Source organism: Balaenoptera physalus (genome assembly GCF_965194825.1).
Source record: "Balaenoptera physalus genome assembly, chromosome: 13".
NCBI classification, from domain to species: Eukaryota; Metazoa; Chordata; class Mammalia; order Artiodactyla; family Balaenopteridae; genus Balaenoptera; species Balaenoptera physalus.
In genome coordinates, this window is record NC_138892.1 from 9,849,044 (window position 1) to 9,869,336 (window position 20,293).

The 20,293-nt window shown below is 50.5% G+C and overlaps 1 protein-coding gene across 7 annotated transcripts in view; it reads left to right on the forward strand.

Moving 5' to 3' along the window:
- Window positions 1–4,399: 4,399 nt before the first annotated feature.
- The window catches only part of DNAL4 (dynein axonemal light chain 4), a 39,038-nt gene continuing 23,144 nt past the window's right edge, over window positions 4,400–20,293 (forward strand). Inside the window, exons 1-5 of one of the 7 annotated variants that reach the window (XM_082420106.1) lie at window positions 7,104–7,235; window positions 14,648–14,855; window positions 16,472–16,555; window positions 17,874–17,972; window positions 18,600–19,022. In XM_082420106.1, coding sequence (XP_082276232.1) covers window positions 14,787–14,855; window positions 16,472–16,555; window positions 17,874–17,972; window positions 18,600–18,620 — 273 coding nt within the window. In that variant the 5' untranslated portion in view covers window positions 7,104–7,235; window positions 14,648–14,786 and the 3' untranslated portion in view covers window positions 18,621–19,022. Of the gene's footprint in view, window positions 7,236–14,647; window positions 14,856–16,471; window positions 16,556–17,873; window positions 19,023–20,293 lie in introns of those variants that run through there. The other 6 variants (XM_082420100.1, XM_082420101.1, XM_082420102.1 and 3 more) reach the window with 6 other exon arrangements.

Here is a 20,293-nt window from a genome sequence, read left to right on the forward strand (position 1 = left end):
AAACCATAAACAAGACAAAAAGACAACCCTCAGAATAGGAGAAAATATTTGCAAACGAAGCAACTGACAAAGGATTAATCTCCAAAATATACAAGCAGCTCATGCAACTCAGTATCAAAAACCAAAAAACCGAATTCAAAAATGGGCAGAAGACCTAAATAGACATTTTTCCAAAGAAGACATACAGATTGCCAACAAACACATGAAAAGATGCTCAACATCACTAATCATTAGAGAAATGCAAACCAAAACCTCAATGAGGTATCACCTCTCACCATCAGAATGGCCATCATCAAAAAATCTAGAAAAAATAAATGCTGGAGAGGGTGTGGAGAAAAGGGAACCCTCCTGCACTGTTGGTGGGAATGTAGATTGTTACAGCCACTATGGAGAACTGTATGGAGGGTCCTTAAAAAACTAAAACTAGAACTATCATATGACCCAGCAATCCCACTACTGGGCATATACCCTGAGAAAACCATAATTCTAAAAGAGACATGTACCACAATGTTCACTGCAGCACTATTTACAATAGCCAGGACATGGAAGCAACCTAAGTGTCCATCAATAGATGAATGGATAAAGAAGATGTGGCACATAGATACAATGGAATATTACACAGCCATAAAAAGGAACGAAATTGAGTTATTTGTAATGAGGTGGATGGACTTAGAGTCTGTCATACAGAGTGAAGTAAGTCAGAAAGAGAAAAACAAATACCTTATGCTAACGCATATATATGGAATCTAAAAAAAAGGTACTGATGAACCTAGTGGCAGGGCAGGAATACAGATGCAGACGTAGAGAATGGACTTGAGGACATGGTGGGGAAGGGGAAGCTGAGACGAAGTGAGAGTAGCATTGACATATATACACCACCAAATGTAAAATGGATGGCTAGTGGGAAGCAGCCGCATAGCACAGGGAGCTCAGCTCGATGCTTTGTGACAACCTAGACGGGTGGGAGGGTGGGAGGGAGGCTCAAGAGGGAGGGGATATATGTATACATATAGCTGAGTCACTTTGTTTTACATCAGAAACTAACACAACATTGTAAAGCAATTATACTCCAATAAAGATATTTTTAAAAAAGATTAATATGGGACATAATGAAAAAATCTAACATGTAAGGAGCCCCAGAAATGGAGAGAGCAAATAGGGCAGAAATAATATTTGAATAGACAATGTCTGAGAATTTTCCAAAAACCATTGAAAGACATTAAGCCAGAGATTCAAGAGTCTCAGGGAGGGCTTCCCTGGTGGCACAGTGGTTGGGAATCCGCCTGCCAATGCAGGGGACACGGGTTCGAGCCCTGCTCTGGGAAGATCCCACATGCCGCGGAGCAGCTAAGCCCGTGTGCCACAACTACTGAGCCTGCACTCTAGAGCCCGCGAGCCACAACTACTGAGCCCACGTGCCACAACTACTGAAGCCCACGCGCCTAGAGCCCGTGCTCCACAACAAAAGAAGCCACCGCAATGAGAAGCCTGCGCACCGCAAAGAAGAGTAGCCCCCACTCGCCGCAACTAGAGAAAGCCCGCGCACAGCAACGAGGACCCAACGCAGCCAAAAATAAATAAATAAATAGATTAAAAAAAAAAAAAAAAAAAAGAGTCTCAGGGAACTTCAAGAATGAGAAATGCAAAGAAAACCATAACTAGGACTTTGATAGTGAAACAGCTGCAAATCAAAGACAAAGAAAAATTCTTAAATGGTCTCAGACAGAAAAGATGCATTACCTTCCAAGGATGGATGACCAGAACAACCGGTAGCTTCTCAATAGAAGGAATGGAAAAAGGAAGACAATAAAATGACATCTTCAAAGTGCTGAAAGGAAATAACTGCCACCCTAGAATTCTATATTTATTGAAGACCCTTCAAAAATGAGGATGACATAAAGATGTTTTCAGACAAAGGAAAAACAGAATAGTTATTACCAAAGTTTTTTGTTACCAACAGAGCTTCTCTTAAAGGACAGACTAAAGGAAATTCTTTAGGGAGAAGGGGAAAAGGTCCTGAAAGGAAGTATGGAAATTCCGATGAAGAACAAAGGAAAGGGTGAATATGTGGCTAAATCTAACTTAATATTGATTGGAAAAAAATTATGTCTGTGAGTTTTGACATTCATGGTAGCAACAGAATTAAAAAGTGGGACGAGGTAAAGGCAATTAAAATATTCTAATGTCCTTGCAGGGTCCTGGAAGTAGTAAAAGTATTAATTTTACATTAGAGTTTAACAAGTCTAGGCTCGATATTGAATTTTCCTAGGGTAGTCACTAAAAAGACTGTAAAAGAATATGTAACTAACCAGTTACTACAGGAGAAAGAAATAGAATAATAAAAATCCAAAGAAGGCCAAAAAAGGGGAAAAAAAGGAACCCAGAAAGGGAGGGATAAGTAGAAAATAGTGAGGTGATTGATTTAAACCTAAATTTAATGTCAGTGGGTAATTACATTAAATATTAAAAGATAAATATTCCAATGAAAATATTAATATTGTCGAACTGGACTTTAAAATAAGTCTATAGAAAGGTTGAAATTAAAAGGGTAGAAAAATATATACCATGCCAACACTAATTCAAAGAAGGTTGGTGTAGCTATATTTAGTTCAAAGTAGACTTTAAGACAAGAATCACTGCTAGAGATAAAAGGCACACTTCATGATGATAAAGAGTCAGTCTCTTAGGAAGATATAACAATTATAAATTTGTATGTGTGTATTAACACAGCATAATTATATAAAGTAAAAATTGATAGAAACAAAGGAAAAGTTGACAAGTCTGTAATTGTAGTGGGATATTTGAACACACCAATCTCAATAACGTATAGGGCTAGCAGAAGAAAAACAATTCAGCATGAGTATAGAACATCTGAACAAAATGATAAACAAACTTGACCTAACAGAGCAACTACAGAATAGACATTCTTTTCAATTACATGTGAAAATTTTACCCATACTGACTATAGTAAGTAAAATAATGCCCTCCTCCCCCTACCAAAGATGTCTACTTCCTGATCCCCAGGACCTGTGAATATGTTGTCACATGGCAAAGGGAAATAAGGTTGCAGATGGAATTAATGTTGCTAATCAGATGACCATGAGATAAAGAGATTAACTAGGATTATCTGATTGGGCCCAAGGTAATCACAAGGGTCCTTAGATATGAAAGACTGAAGAGTCAGTGTCAGAGGACGGCAGGAAGTTTTTAGAAACTGAAAAAGGGAAAGAAATAGCCTTCCTTAGAGCCTCAGGAAGGAGCGCAGGCCTGGGGATACCTTGATTTTAGCCTGCTGAGACCCATTTCAGACTTCTGACTCCAGAACTGTAAGATAATAAATTTATGTCATTTTAGGTCACTATCCTTCCAATATCTGTTATTTGCAGCTGATGCAGTTGCTAACTGATTCCAGGGTGTCCACCATTAACTGTTCTAAACAGCAGGAGCAGTGCATGAAGAGGTGTAGCTAGAATGTAGGCTGAATCTTGGGGATCGACAAGAGCTGAGTCTGAAGAAGTACAGTAGGATCCTATCCACCCCATTCATTTTTTTTTTTTTAATTTATTTTTGGCTGTGTTGGGTCTTCGTTTCTGTGCGAGGGCTTTCTCTAGTTGTGGCAAGCGGGGGCCACTCTTCATCGCAGTGCGCGGGCCTCTCACTATCGCGGCCTCTCTTGTTGCGGAGCACAGGCTCCAGACGCGCAGGCTCAGTAATTGTGGCTCACGGGCCTAGTTGCTCCGCGGCATGTGGGATCTTCCTGGACCAGGGCTCGAACCCGTGTGCCCTGAATTGGCAGGCAGATTCTCAACCACTGCGCCACCAGGGAAGCCCACCCCATTCATTTATTCATATAGTTATTCATGAAACATTTACAAAGCACCTACTCTCTGCTGGATCCTGTGTGAAACACAGAGATGCAGACATGAATAAGACAAAGTCCTTGCTCTCAAGGAGCTCACAGGGGAAGACGGAGAATTAAACTCAAGTGCAAAACAGTGGAGAAGAACAGTGGCAGGAACATGCACCAGATGAGATGGGAGTACAAAGGACTTTTCTGGTTGCAAGTGGTGGAATCCCAACGTGTGCAAGCTAAGACCAAAAGAGTATGGGCTCCTATAGCCAAAAAGGAGGGACAGGCAGAGGAAGAATGTGGGCAGAGAGGATGTGTGAGCAAATGCAGGGAGGTGAGGAACAGTGTGGAGTGTGTGGAGAGCCGTGAGAGCTGGAGTGGCTGGAGTGTAAAGCACAGGGGAAGGAGAGGCAAGAAGGAGATGGAGGTGCCCACGGGCCACGCCATGGGCTTGAATGCCAGGTCGTGGCATCTGGATGTCACTTGGTAGGCGCTGGGGAACTGTGGAGGGAGGGAAGCAGTTGTTAAAGAGAGGAATGCAGTGGTGAAATTTGGGTTTTAGAAGTATCACATTGACTGTGGTATAGAGGGTGAATTAGAGAAGGGCAAGACTGCGATCAGGTAGTCCTATTAGGAAGGTATTGCAATAATACAGGTGGGATCATGGCACTGTGCACATGAGGAGTGCCATGAAGATGGCCAGAAGGGGCTGTAATCAGGACATAGCAGTTAGAATCAGCAGGCTTGTGATTGATTTGAGGTGGGTGACGGTAGGGGGAAGAGGGAAGGACAAGATTCCCTGATTTCTGATGGAGGCAACTGCAGGTGGTAGTGGTGCCATTTACTGAGACGGGGATGCAAGAGAGCAAGTTGGAGGAAGATGGATTCACTTTGGGACACTGAGTTTGAAGGGTTTGTGGGACATTCTGGTGGAGATGGCCAGTGGGCATTTGGATATTTAGGCCTGTAGCTCCAGTGAGAGGCCTAACCTGGAGAGAGAAACACAGGAGCCATCAGAATCTACAAGGACATTGACAATGGAACCGTGGGAGTGGATGAGATCCCCAAAGGACAGTCCTTAAGGTAGCAATTCTCAACAAGGTGTGTGTGGGGTGGCATAACTCCCTGGAAGAGTGTTTGGAATCACCAGAGAGGTTTTCCAAAATTCACACCCAACCCTCAATTCCTGTAAATACTCTAGGCAGCATGACTAAGGGAAACTCTTGCTGATGAGGAGGTGACCTAGGGTAGGAAGGAATTTGAGACCATTGATAAGAGGAGGGTCAAGGTGGGCACAGAGATCAAAGGAAGAAGGAGCCAGAAAGGAAAAGAGTTTTTAGGAGACCCAGGAGAATGAGGTGCCCCAGGTGTTAGGATAGAGCAGTGATTCTCAGTTGTGACTGTGCACCAGGGGTGCTTGTGAAAAATACAGATTACTGCCCTTCACTATTCTGATGCTGTGGGGTCTTGGAATCTGCATTGTAAAGAGTTCTGCAGGCACTATCTTTGGGGTGGAGAATTTCACGTAGATGGTTGTAGTCGACAGATTTATGCCAGCAGGGGGATGGGTCCACTAAGATAAAGACTAAAAGGGTCTATTGGATTCTGCTCTTCAGGAGGTCACTGGTAACCATGGAAGAGGGAATTTTGGTGGTGTCGTGGGAGTGGAAGCCAGATTGCAGTGGGCTGAAGAATGAATGGGAGGTGAGAAAGAGAAGACAGCAAATGTGGACCCCTTTTGGGAGAAGTTTGGATCAGAGGCGGAAGCAAGAGCTTCATCCCCCTCAAAGGCCACCTTCCATCTCTTGGAGAAACTCGGCAAAGAGGATTGAGGAAATCTGGAGGCTGAGTCAGATGTCCCGTGGACCCTCAGAACACACCAGGGAGGCAAGTTGGGAATTGGCAAAGGCCTGGCGCACCTCAAGCTTCCAAGTCTCAAAACTAAACCTGCTGTGCCTGCCTTCACCTACCCATTCCAAATCCAGTCTACCATCTTCTCCATCCAAGTGATCTTTCCATAACCCCAATCTGCCCATGTTTCTGCCCTACTTAAAACCCTCCAGCAGCTACTTTCCCCCACTCTCACCTCACATCTCTGAACCTGGCATTCAAAACCCTACTTCCCTCTGCATCTTCACCTCCACTGTCTTCACCATCCCCCTTCCCACTTGCGCCACGTTCATCACCTACCCAGGCCTCATGGAGCCACCAGCAGTTCCCCAGTGAACTGTGTGTACCCTCCTAGCCGCTGGTCATCTTAGACTCAGCCAACTCAAGCACCACCTCTTCTGAGAGTTAGTTCCTCCCTCCTTGGAGAGAACCAGCACCTTGCCCACACCTCTACCAGAGCACAGGTAGAATGAATTACTCTCTATCTATTTGTTGACATGACTTTCCCCACACCGGACTGTGCCTTCTCTGGGACCAAGGTCCTCATCTTACTCCCCTCTGAATCATCAGCACCTGGCCAGGGCTGAGTTCCCAGTAAATGCCAATGAATGTGAAGTAGGGTTCCACCCAAAGTACCCATCATGATGGGGTAAATGGTTAAAATATGGAGCACCCCACTGACCCTTTGATCCACCAATCAAATAATTGAATCTGCAGGTTCTTCTCCCCTCCCCCCTTTCCCTTCTCCCTAGTTGTACTCATATGTTCAGATTAATTTCTCCTAAGGGAAAGAAAAGGCAGGCTCTGGACAATGGTATCTTTAGGTCAGGTGGTACAATGTCTCCCACGGGCTAGGACTAGTCAACTATATGAGGCTGTGCTGCTGTGCGAGAGCCCCTGGGTTCCTTCTCCAGGAACTTAACCTTGATTTTTTCCTTTTACAAGCTACTTAACCTCTCTGAACCTTAGTTCAGATGGATGTGGTTACGAATACTATTGAATAGTATTCGTAACCACATCTCATTGTGGTGAGAACCAGGTGCGATACTCATTGTAAAAGCCCTACATAATGCTACTTAATATTAGGCTTTTGAGATCCCAATAAAGTAGCATCTTAGGGTCACGACACCGACAAATTGCATTTGTTATTTCGAATGACTAAAAGAAACTCCCCAGGCAATACTGCTTTTCAAAGTTTCTGTAAAACGAGAACTTCTTAAGGTGCCCGGCTCCTCAGGCCCACTTAAGACAACTATAAGTGAAGCCCCACCTTCCCAACCTCTGAGCCACGCCCCTTTCCGTACAAATCTCTACGTTGTGGGCCCTTCAACATTGATTGACGTTTGTATTCACCAATAAGAAGTAAAATTTCTGTCAACGTCCGGTGAGGGGGCAAGACTTCCTTGCTGTTGCTAAGACACTCTTGTTTCCCTCCTTGACAACCCTGGCGGGGGTGTGCTCGCTGAGGCCCTGGCTCCGGCCCCCGCGGGAGCAGGTGAGGCCCGGGGGAGCGGTGGGCAGCCGGGCGGGGAGGGCCGGCCCGAAGGGGGGCCGGGAGGCATTGCGGGGCGGGCGGGGCCTCGCCCACCGCGGAGGCCCCACCTCAGCCTCCTGCCTGTTGGTCCCCAGTTCCAGGTTCTCCCAACCCCCATTTCCCTCCACCACCGCTTCGGGGACCTGCGAGCTCTGTCGAGACAGTTTCGCCGTCGCGACTCTGCAGGCCGCTCCTCCCTACCCTCCCGAGGTCCCCTCCAGCTTCACGATCCCACGTCCTCCTTAACCCAACTCCTCCTTGCGCCTTGATCCCCCATCCTTCGCAGGGTAACCCCCTCCTCCCGCGGGTGGGCGGGTGGTCGCCATCGCCTCCACCCAGACCGCTTGACTTGGGCAGTTGACGACTTGCTGGGACTCGAGGCTGGTCATTTCCCTTTTTGGCCTCAGTTTCCCTATTTGTAAACGGGAAGTTAGGTTGAATGATCTCTAAGGTCTCTTTGACGCTGACGTTCTAGGATGTGATTCTTTGACCCAACTGTAGGCTTCCCTGACGATGTGGTCCTTTTGGGAAGTTTCGGGTGTAGTGAAAAGGACTTGGCAAACCTACTTTGGATTCCCAATTACAGGACCCTAGCAAGTTACCTAATCTCTCTGGAGTCCAGTCTGAGTATATACAGAATTAGGATACTGCAGCACATCTCCTTTGGGGATTCTGAGGATAATATGAACTTCCTTCCTTTGTCTCTTATTTCCGCACATTTTCCCCGTCTGAGAAGTGTCACCAGCTCCCTTATGGTCAGCTGTCATTTCTCCGTTTCTCCTTCAAATCCACATCTCTAGCTCTGATCTTTCTCCTGGGCTTCCATGGTTAGGGAGACTTTGGGAGTGGGGTTGGAGTAGAGATTGATATATTGATGTGGCGCTTGGGCTTGATGGCTTCCCTCCTGCCCCCGATAATCCATGATTCCATGATTCCCTGCTCCTGATGAGACACCTCCATTTGTGTATCTCACCAACAGCTTAAACTCAGGAGTTCAAAAATCAGACCAGCCCGCATCTTTTATCTATCCATCTGTTCTACCTGACTCCCCCTGTCTGTCTCAGTGGCATCACCATCCTCCTGGGGCATCCTCCGTCACTCTGCCATGCCCATCCTACTTAGGCAGTGTCAAGTCTTTGATTCTGCCTTTGATTCTCACACTCTCAAGGGTCTCACACTCTATGCCTAAAGCCACCGTCCTGGTTCAAGTTTTTAATGCCCGTCACCCGGGCCATTGCTGTAGCTTCCTAACTGGTGTTCCTACCTCCAGTCTCTCCTGTTAACCCAGCCCACCAGAATAATTGCCCCAAAACACAACCATGTCACCAGCCCCCAAGACACTTCCAAAGGGCTTCTCTTTCTCCACTAAAAATATCCATACTTCTTAAGCCTGGGTCTTAGGGCCCTGCTATATGTCCACAACCTGACCCCAGTCGTTTTTCCCAGCCTACTTTCTCTTCTCTCCCTTGCCAAGTTCTGTCCTCAGGCCAAATTGGACTGTTCGACTTTCCCAGAAAACGCTTTGAGCTTTCTGCTTTGACATCACTGTATTTGTTCATCTCTCTGCCTGGAAGGTCTTGCTCACCTTGCCCCCCCATCAGGATTCCCACTCACCTTTTAAGGTCTGACTCAAATGCTGCCCCTACCACCAAGCTTTTCTCGCTGTCCTCTGCCCCCTCCAGAATTCTCCTATTTCCTCTATCTCTGCACCCGGCTTGTGACACTTAACTGCTTTCTGCCATGAACCATAGTTAATTCCTTGTGTATGTGTGTTGGTCTGTCATATTGGATTGTATGCTCCTTGAAAGCAGAGACTGTCTCTTGTTTATAGCAGAGTCGTTGAAAAAGCTTAATCCTGAAGTCATATATAGCTGATTGAATCCTAGCTCCTCCGTTTATTAGCCGGGTGGAAAGTCACTTTGCTTTTCTCAGCCTGAGTGTTCATCAGAGAAGCAGGGATAATAGTGCCCGTCTGACAGAGTTCTTACGGGGAGTAAATGAACACCCATCCTGTCGTCTTGCTCAAGGTCAGTGCTTAATAAATGTTATTGAATGAATTTGATAGGTCCTCTCCCTTCCCAGGGGGCAAATGAAATATAATTTAGTTACAGTGTAGATATTTGTTGGGCTTCTGCCATGTGTCAGACATTGGATTTGGTGCTCAGGAGGACAGAGCAAGTCCTTCAGCCCCAGGTGGTTGTCTGGACTCACGATGCACTGCTGAGTCGTGACTGCTTGTGAGATTGTCACCAGTAGTTAGCGATTGTGACTGATTTTTTTCAAAAAGTAAATCAGGGCTAACTCCAATTCATTTCTGTGATAACGTCGTTCTTAGTCCCTTACGTTCAAATCTGTTCTCTTGAGTGGGAAAGGAGGGGGTAGGTGGGAAAGTGGGGGGTGGGAGACTGTGTAATCTGCTGTCTGTAGTAAGCATCTGTTCTCCTGTGGAGCTGATGTCTGTGATAGTTACGGCTTTTTGTTGTACTTTGTATCCTGACAAAAATGTTTGGATTTGGGTGTGTCCATGAGGGGGTACCACATGAGTCAGTGTCGTTTATTGCATCATCTTATACACAAAGAAAATGTCTTGCTCTCTACCTCCCCATCTTTCTCTCTCCCTCTCTCCCTCTTTCTTTCCTTCCCTCCCCCTGGTTTAAGACACATCAGAAGTTTTCACTGGACCTCAGTGAAATGAGAAAAAATAAGGGTGATGTGAGAAAAAAAAGTCTTTGTGTGCATGAAAGGTAACTCTTTTCTTGAGAAAGACTGTTCTTTCTCCTGCGATCGTCTCTTTCTTACTCTTAAAACTTTCTTTTATAGTAGATGATGCATTTTTTTAAATAAATTTATTCATTTATTTATTTTTGGCTGCGTTAGGTCTTTGTTGCTGCGCAGGCTTTCTCTAGTTGCGGTGAGCGGGGGCTACTCTTTCTGGTGGTGCATGGGCTTCTTATTGCAGTGGCTTCTCTTGTTGCGGAGCATAGACTCTAGGCGCGCGGGCTTCAGTAGTTGTGGCACGCGGGCTTAGTTGCTCCACGGCACCTGAGATCTTCCCGGACCAGGGATCGAACCCGTGTTCCCTGCGTTGGCAGGCAGATTCTTAACCAGTGCAGCACCAGGGAAGTCCCAGATGCGTTTTAAACTGATTATGAAATCCAGATCTTCCGTGTTGTTTCCTGACTTCACCACTGACATCTTAGACGAATGCCCTCAAGTCTTTAGGTTCCTTTCTCCTCACCTTATGAGCTTTGCCCTTTGTTGGCCAGAAGGCAGAGGGCGGACGTGTCAGGGAAAGGCAGAAGGATAACCAAGGTGCCGAGTGTGTGTGTAGCCCCCATACGGCTGGAAGTAGGAGGCCTGCCTGGACAGGGGGCTGGACCAGTGGCTGCCGAGGACTGACATTATTTGTGTTACTGTCTTGTTTCCTACTTGCTTGTGATAGGAAAGCAAGCACAGGAGGTAGCGTCAGAAGAATAGACATGGGCTCCGATCCTGGCTCTGTCGTTGCTGGCTGTGTGCCCACAGGCCAGCCCCCAAACCTCTCTGAGCCCCAGTGTCTTTGTCTGAGAACTGGGAGTGGGTGCTGCCCCCACAGGTTGTTATGGGATGAAATGAGGCAGTAAGTGTGAAAGCGCAGTGTCACCACACCACAGCCCCCGGCCCAACTGTGTTTACCAAATTTCCTTGTGACTCCTTCCTGCTTCAGTACTAACAGCACCGGGGTGGGGAACTCGGTGAGTGTTGGTTTGTTTGGCCTAGCATTTAGCTGTTTAGTTGGCTGGGATATGAAGAAGGGCATTGCACTTCCCCTTCCTTCCACACCAGTAGCAAGAGCTGACATTTACTGTGAGGCAGAGTCTATTCTTAGGCCCAGTTTCCAGATGAGAAAACCAAGGCCTACAGATGTAAACACTTATCCGAGACAGACCGAGGTGTGAAGTCAGACCTGCCTGTGGAGCATGACGCCATGCTCCAAGCGTGTCCTCCCACCTCTCGGATGCCGGAAGGTGGTAAGGGGTGGCGAGCCGTGGTCCACGAGCCAAGCGTGTTCCAGGCGCTGAGTGGCTTGGGGTGGGGGTCGGGATGCTGGCTGACACTTTTGGCCTTATTTCCCAGAATTCATTCATTTTTCCTTCCTCCTTCCCACATCCCCTAACCCTCTTAAGGATTCTTCCCAAACACTTCAAAAGCAAAATAATAAGTAGTGACTGAGGTCATTGCCACAGAAGAACAAGGGGCACAGGCTTTGACAAGAGGATGAGATGGAGAGCCCTGCCTCTGCCTCCTGTTGCCTAGGAGAAGCCTCGCATAAGACACGGGCGAGGCTGTGTAAAGCTCCAGAGGGGCCCTTGGGTAAGGAGGAGAATAAAGGGCAGAGTGGGAGCAAGGCTGCCACTGGCTCTGAGCGCCAGGACAGGCCCCGGGACGGTCGAGCTCTGGTACCCAGCAGATTCAAGTGCCCTGGCCAGGGGCACACTTAATTATTAAAGGGCTCTCTTTTAGACCTGACGCAACTTCTTCCTGGCCTGATCCTGTCAGGCATACACTCATCTGCATGGAAGATTTATAAGGTTATTAAAACCTCTAGTTCTGCTATTTTCGGTAGCATTCTATCAGCAGGGTTTTAAAATCGTGGCTGAATGACTGTAGCTGTACTATAATGATACAGCATCATAAAAAATTCTCCTACCTCTCTGGATTTGGAAACACATCATCTATAACTGTTCCTTTTCATTCTGTGAGTCTCATTCCTTTTGGATCCGCAGGAGTACGTGCGGTGGGTAGGAAAAGTATTTGCAGTCGTGATCCTGAATCAATGCGGTTGAATGCTATTGACGAAGTACTGGCTGATTCCGTGGTTTCTGTAAGAGCAGTGCGGTGCTGAGTGCAGAGAGCTCTGCGATTTCACAGCGCGCACGTGCATCTCCTTGCTGCTCTCGACTGCTCTCTGAGAATGCGAAGGCGGGGTTATCCCATTTCACGGAGGAAACCAAGACTCAGGAGGTTAAATGACTTGCCCAAGGCTGCAAAGCAAGGAAGAGGGCAGAATTGATTTCAGTTACAGAGCTAGTATTCCAGCCTTAATATTCCGCCTCGTGATCCTGTACTTTCTCTTCTCTACAAGGTGATGTCCCCCCTAAAAAAAACTGTCCCAGTGGCTTTTCCACTTTGTTCCTGAAGAGTGGCCTTTGGTAATACCTCTGACGTCTTGTTTCATCAGGATCCCATGTGCTGAAGCAGAGTCCAAGCAGCGGTCACGGACCCTGACCTCCCAGAGGGCAGACGTAGGCACCATTGCCTCCGAGCTCCCCTCCACGCTAGTGCTTTTTAGCCCAGAGGATGAATTGAATTGAGTTGACATATTCAGGTGGAAGGGGCCTAAGCAGCTGCTTCAGCATTGTAAGTTGTTCCCACTTGAAAACCTCAGGAGGCGGTGGAAGCTTCAAGCCCTTATTCTTTTATCATCAGTGTGGCCTGCACCTTCTGTCACCCCTTGATGATGTGGAGGAGGAGGCAGTAAAGTGGCCTTTACTGAAGACAGCTAGGGGGACAGGGTGCAATGGGACCCTAACATTAATGAGAAAGGACAAAATGATTCACTGGCTTTTGTGAAATAAGAAACTTCAGCAGAGAGGACAATGAGATTGTACTTGGTAATTTGCAGGCTTATATGTAAAGACAAACAGAAACTGCTAATATCTGAGTGGTACAAATGCCCAGGATGATGAAGTAAGAGGAGTTGTCCGTCCGCTGGGAACTCAGAACATACCCACGCTGTGGGGCGTGGGGTCGCTGCCAGGCTTCCAGCCTCGCTCGAGGGAGCCGACCACACGGCGTGGCGCTGAGGACTTCTGCAGCATCAGAGGGTGGGGCAAGATTGAGAGCACAGCCCAGAAAAAGTGCACGGAAAGCTCAAGGCTTGGCCAAACAAGGGTCAAGTTAGCATTGGAACAGTAGACACCGAAAGGGAAGAACAAACGTTCCTCTCACTGCTGGGCTCATAGGAGCCGTGCTACTGGTCACGCCCTAGAGGTCAGGCGTGTGGGCGCCCGCTACGTGTCGTTGCCGTGCGGAGGCCTTGTGAGGAGGGATTGGGGTGACCGTGCCCAGATCAAACCCCAGCTTTGCCGCTCAGTAGCTGAGTGACCCTGCATTCGTGCAGGCCCTAACTCATGGGGTCGTTGGTGGCATGAGGCTGAGTAAATACACGTGGAACACTTAGAACAGTGTCTGGCCCACAGGAAAGCCAAGAGACGTCACTCGTCCTTACCTGCCCGTTAGTTACTACGCTAGGCGTCTTCAGGGTTCGGTGACCGTGCACTGAAAGCAAATTTATTTGGAAACGTGAGACGTGCTGGAATAACATTATTTGGCTGTATTTGTCCAAGAAGGATGGTTACAAAGGGCTTAACGACATGGCAGTTCGTATTTATTTGTATTAGTAGTACTTCTGAGATTAAAAGTTCTCTGAATTACAGGATAAAGAGAAATACCAGAATTTCCGGCACTGCTTCCAGTCCTTTAGGATCCAGACCCGTCTCTTTAGAAAAAGCCCCATCTGTTTTTCCATAACTAGATTTGGAAAGAAAAAAAAAATCTATACATGTGTATTAGGCTTTATAACTTTTCAGTCATATCCTTGTGTGATTCCCCCAGGAGCCAGAGGGAGGGAAGGACAATTTACTGAATGCCTACCATGTGCCTGGCGTACACTGTCTCATTTGATTCTCATAACAGCCCCATGAGATAGATTGGACTACCTTCGTGTTACTGATGAGGCATCTGAAGTCCAAGGCCATGCAGCTAGTGAGCGGTAGGACCAGTACTGATGCCTAAGCCTCCCAACGCCTGGGCCAGCCAGACAGGTGGCCTGAGGGAGTGGATGAGAAGAGCTGGGCTGCCAGGCGTGCCAGGGAGGGCACAGAGCATTGCTGGTCCCATTCCTCCCACAGAGCAGGGACCTGCGGAAGGAGGCACTCGTTTGCCCATAAACCCAGGACTGTTGAACGTGACCTGACATCTCACTTCCTAACCACGTCTGCTGGGGAGCAAGGACTGCGTACATAGTGGGCATGCAGAGAAGCTACGTTCGTTAATTGCGAGCTCAAGGCTCCACCCTCAGCCTGGCCCGCAGTCAGTATTTGTCTTGATGATGACAGTGTGGGCTTGCAGCATCGTACCAACGTGTTCTTAACTGGGTCCCAGCATCTCGTGTTGACTCATCCTCCCGTCTGCAGACTTGCTGGCCATTTGGAAAAGGATGCAGAGGAGTTGAGATGGGGAGGTGTCAGATTGTTACTGAGACATTTCTAATTTGCGATGTATGGTTTTTAAGCCAACTCGTTTCTCCTGGTTTTTCCTGTTTTCTACAGCACCCCTTGGGGAAAGACATTTTCTGCTCCCACCAAGCTGGCTGGGCCTGCTTCCTGAATCTCCTGGGTGTGTCTTAATTACCAGTCCCAGCACCTCCTGAAAGCCCCACTCTCTCCTCCTGGTCACAGAGGAAGGATCATGGGAGAAACAGAAGGGAAGAAAGATGAGGCTGATTATAAACGACTGCAGACCTTCCCTCTGGTCAGGGTAAGCCCCGGAGGAGGGAGGCAGGCCCCACAGAACCTTAGAGAGAGGCAGGGGGAGCTTGTCCCCTGCAGAATAGCAGTGGGAGGAAGTTAAGAAGGGCTCTGCTGGCCAGACCTAGAGACCGAGGGGTCAACAGTGATTCATTCTTTCATTCATTCATTCATTCGACAATTATTTAGGCCACCTACTATATATCGGGCACTGTTCTAGGCACTGTGGATATAGGAGTGAACAAGGCAAAGGCCTGGCCCACATGAAAGAAAGGTTTAAAGAACATAATTTCAGGTAATGAGTGCTATGAAGAAGAATAAAGCAGGTGTAAGGGGCTGGAGAATAGAGGATGGCTTCTAGAAAGGTTTCTCTGAGCAGAGACGTGAATAAAGTCAGGGAGCCAGCCTTGTGAAAGGCTGGGGGAGAACACTCCCCAAGCAGGGGAGGCAGCAGGCACAGAAAGCCTGAGTAAGCTCAGCATTTGGGAGGAACAGAAAGAAGGCCAGCGTGGCTGGAACAGGGTGCTGAGGGGGTGGCAGGACGTGAGTGTCAGCGTGACAGCAGGGCCAGGCCTCAGAGACCTGGGGGCCGCGGTGAGAAATGTGGATTCTATCCTGAGTTCAAAGGGGAACAGTGAAGAGCTTTAAGCAGAGGAGCGGGAGTACGGTGATCGGTTTTACGTTCAGTATTTCTAAAAGGTCACTCTAAGCTGTTGGAAAGAGAATGGATTTTAGGGAACCAGGGTGGAAGTGGGGAGACCAGTCAGGATGCTATTGCAGAGGCCCAGAGAGATGAGGGTGGCCGAGTCCAGGTCACAGAGTAGAGGTGGCAAGACATGGTAGGGTTCTGGACAGATCTTGAAGGTAGAGCAGTAGAATTCACTGGCGCATTGGATGCTGGGTACGAGGGAAAGCAGGCCGAGGGTGATTGCTAGGGTTTATTTTGTCCTGAGCGTAGGAGAGAAAACTGTGTCGATTACCAAGAGAGGGAAGACGGAGGAATAAGTTTGTGGGAAAAATCAAGAGTTATCTTTCAGACATCTGAGGTTGTCAGGTAGGCAGTTGGACATAGGAATCCGGAGCCCAAAAAAGAAGTTAAAGCTAAGGACGAACATGTGGGAACCCTCCCCGCATAGAAGGTGTATAAATCCATGGAGCAGGGTGGGGTCCCTAGAGAGCAGATAGCTGGAGAAGAGGCGAGGGTGGAGACGAAGCCCAGAGGAGGCGAGACATCCAGCAAAGTGGCCCGAGAAGGAGCACCCAGAGGGGCAGGAAGAAAAGCAGGAGCCCTCAGAGGGGCCACACCACCTCTTCAGGCTTCTGGGCGAGGCAGCTGTGCTCTGAGGCTACTGGTAAACCGTTCCCGTGGCCGGCAGGCTCCTGCCTGGGCCAGCCTTCATCCCGTGTCCGTCGCTGTAACACGTTGGTCGCACAGGGGCCCGGGGCGTAAGAGCCCGCAAGGCTTAGCTTGACTCCATCAGGGGATGGGTCATCTCTCTGGGCTCTGCCCGGGGCTGTGCCGGGGCAGCTCCCCGCTGTCCGTGCCTTACGCTTGGGACAGAGGCCAGCCCAGAAGGCAGGTCACAGGCTGAGGCTCTCTCTGTTTGTCCCCTGCCTTGTCTCCAGCACTCGGACATGCCAGAGGAGATGCGAGTGGAGACCATGGAGCTGTGTGTCACGGCCTGTGAGAAATTCTCCAACAACAACGAGGTATTGCCATCCGTGCAGGCGGCCCCTCGTGTCTCTGGTGACCCCTGTGGCCCCAGTCCCCACAGCCAGCTCCAGAGAGTCCTGCTGGGACCAGGCTAGAGCCTTCCTTGGAAGCATTCGGACCGTGGGGAAGGCCGGTGAGGGGAGACACCGGTGCTGTCTCCGGTACTGATCGATGCTCACGCCCAGCCCTAGAGGGAGAAGAGCCAGAGGGCTTTCCGTGACGCCCCTGCCCATGTTCCCAGTCTCAGGTGGGCTGCTGAATAGGGTACCTTTCCCCTTGGCTCCATCCCAGTGGAGAACAGAGGCCCGCCCAGGCATTCGTTCATGTATCCATTCATCCATGCAAAAAAGATGTTAAACACATCCCTGTGCCAGGCACCGTTCTAGCTGCTGGCGATAACGACAAATCAGCATCGACACAGGGATGTCATTCATCAGTCTGGTGGTGAGCGAGAAAGAAGTCAGTGTCATGGCAGCTTGGGTGAGGCAGACCCTGGCTAGTGAGGACCCAGGCTTCGGGCTGGGGAGGCCCAAGTGCACATCCCATCTCCAGCCCCTCCTAGCTCTTGAACCTTGCACAGGCCATTTCTTATCACCCAGTGGCCTAGTCTATGGCCAGGGGTGAGGACGCTGCCACCGCGCTGGGCGGTCGTGAGGAGACACGTGCTGAGATGATGTGGGTGAGCTGCCCGGCATGCTGAGGGCGCTGCCAGTGCACAGCAAGTGCCTGAGCACGGGGCTCACCCCGCAGAGGCCGGGCCTCGCCCCACGCCCAGACCTCTTCTCGAAAGAGCGAGCGCGGGAAGGAGGGAGCTGCTGCCGCAGCTGCGGGAGCCGGGCCAGCTTCTGTCCCAGAGCCCACCAGACCCATCGGGAAAAAGCCTTTCTGTTCCCTGAGGGCAAGCCTGACACCTCGTGGTGACGATGGTAATCCGTGCAGTCTGCGGCGTGCTCCCCGGGGGCTTGTTCATTTAGTGCTGAGAAAGCCCTGTAGCCCTGGCACTGGACGCGGGCACTAAGGGCAGAGCCCAAGCTCCAGCCTGGGGCCCTGTGTCAGGCCCGATGCCCGCTCTGCCACCTCGCCAGTGTCTTCTGACTGATGAGATAGTGTCTGGGTTTCCGTCCCTGTGTAACGACAGCCCCTGGCAGGAGGGGGCCCGTGCGGAAACCCTGTCCGAAGGTTCCGTAAGCAGAGCAGCAATATCAGGCAACAGGCCTCTCCCTTGCCGAGACTTCTGCTTTCCGGAGAGGTGTTGACTCACGCCCACTCTCTCCCCGAAAGCTCCCTCTCTGACGAGCACCCTCTTGGTTCCAGAGCGCCGCCAAGATGATCAAAGAGACCATGGACAAGAAGTTCGGCTCCTCCTGGCACGTGGTGATCGGCGAAGGCTTCGGCTTTGAGATCACGCATGAGGTGAAGAACCTACTCTACCTGTACTTCGGGGGGACCCTGGCTGTGTGTGTCTGGAAGTGCTCCTGACACTGTCCCCCGCCCCCGCCCCCGTCCCCTGCAGGCCTTTTCCTGCTGTTCCTCTGGGATGGGGAGCAGCCCCAGGCAGGTCCTGACTTTCCAAAGGAAAGCCGGGGTCTTTTCTCTTGTCCTGTGTACCGTTTCCTGAGCCGCGCCCGGTGTGTGAATTTGTTGACATCTCTGTCCCCAGGCTCGCAGCCATCTCACGCTGAGTCCCAGGGTGTGAGGGGGCGGCAGGGGAGGGGTGGGGAGATGTGACAGGGTAGAAGGAGCGGGGGAGATGGAACTTCTCGCACCGGGACACGCCAGCCCCGCCTCTCCGAGTGGCTGCTCACCCCTCAGAGCCCGGGAGCCCCCTCGCTCCCACCCACAGCACTGCAGGCAGGCGTCCACTGTCCTCGGCTGTACGGGCCATATGCAGATGGCCTCGAGAGGGAGTCTCTCCTCGGGGGTCGCTGGCGCTTCTCTCCTTGTCCTCCGGAGAAGTGGTGACCCCCACCCCGCCCCAGAAGCCCCTTTCCCGGCCTGACCCCGGGCTGTACAAGCCACTGCATCTCGTTGGGCCGACAGCTTCACAGCCCCGGGCTTTGACGTGAGGACCGAGCAGCCTGTCCCCCTCCGTCCCCTCCCCGCTCCCCAGCCGCCAGGCCGCGTGAACCTGTTACCTTGCCTCACCCGTGCAGTTGGTAACCAGTGGCTGAGGGTGCGGGAACTGCGACTGCGCCGTTTCTCGAAGTGTCACTGACCTCCGGTGAGACGCCTGGGCCAGGGGTGCCCTCGCCGTGAGGCCTGTTTCAGCAGGGAAACCTGGCCTGCCACTTACTTCTCATCAGGGACCGCATGCTGATTTGTACTTCTTATCTCTGCTGGGTTTTCTATATTCTTTTTGAGTGTGGGGAGAAGGGTTTTAGTAGAAGGGTGAATCCTATTTTACACAGCGGTCTTATTTATATGAATGTCTTGGTTTTTACAATTAAAATAACCAAAAACTGACCTTGATCTACAGTCTCTTGAGGTTGGGGGAAAGGCAGGCTCAGTGTCCTCAGGCTGTGCTGGGTCCCAGGAACCCGGAGAAGCTTCTGGCTGGACCGCAAGGCTGCCGGAAACCCTGTGCCCAGGCACAACCCCGCGTGCCCAGGCCCTGCCCCCCCCCGCCGTTCCGTCACGGGTGCGGACTGAGCGCAGTTGGATGGGGCCCCGTGGATAATGACTGAGACACCGTTGGTGGCCAACCTGAGCCACTATAAAGACGTTTTCGGTCTCACATGATGTAGTTCAGTTCAAAGATGTTTATTCAGCAGCACTGAGTGCCAGGCCCCGGGAATGGGGACACAAAGATGGAGAAGCCACAGACCCTGCCCTCAGTGAGCTCACAGTCTATCTCAGAAGAACGCCTGAACCCAGTTGTTTCAACTGGATGTGAAAAGTGGTGAAATAAAAGGGAGGACAGGACGTGGTGGGGTGGAAGGAGGGGCTCCATGCCCAGCCCGGAGAGTCACGCGGAGCCTCCGGTGGGGTGAGCCCCGAAAGCCAACTCTGGAAGGGAGAGGGGATTTTCCCCAGGGAGGAGATGCTCCAGGCCAAGGGGCGGTGGGGATAAGCGCACAGAGGCGGAAGTGGCTTGAGGATGAGGGGCTGCGCTGCAGGCCTGAGAAGCCCCTTCAGCTCAGGGGCTGGCTCCAGACTCTGAGTCTCACGCCCCAAAATGCTGGGTCTGGGCGGAGCTGGGACAGCCTGTCCTCCTCCCCAGCCCACTGTCCCTGCGCTCACGGGGCCTCCTGAGATGGCCCACCTAGGACATTCAGGCCTGGCAATCCTGGCCCCCGGCCCAGTCACAGCCTCCTGAGGCTGAGTCCAGTTGTAACAGGTGCTGTCAGCAGCTCTGCTGGACGGCACCCTGTCAGTCAGCTGAGCTCTGCTCAAAGACCCGAGCGGCTGAGCAGGGAGAGGAGCACCGTCGGTCCACTTGAGAACCTCACAAGTGCTCGCTGAGTTGCCGCTGTGCGTGGGGTCCTGAGCTCAGTGCAATGGGGCAGAAAAGAAGGAGAAGTCAGGGTCACTGCCCCAAGGCTGACCATCAGGATCTAACTGTGGAGCGGGTCCTGGCCCTCTGGGACTTGGGGGGCGCGAGGGGCAGCTCCTTGACCTCAGACCTGCGCTGGCCCAAGCCCTGTGCCACGCCGGGTGCTGCCGGGAGATTGGCGAGGCGTGCAGATGGGAGTACAAGGAGAGGGGGCGCCGAGGCCTGGAATAGCTCTGGTTTA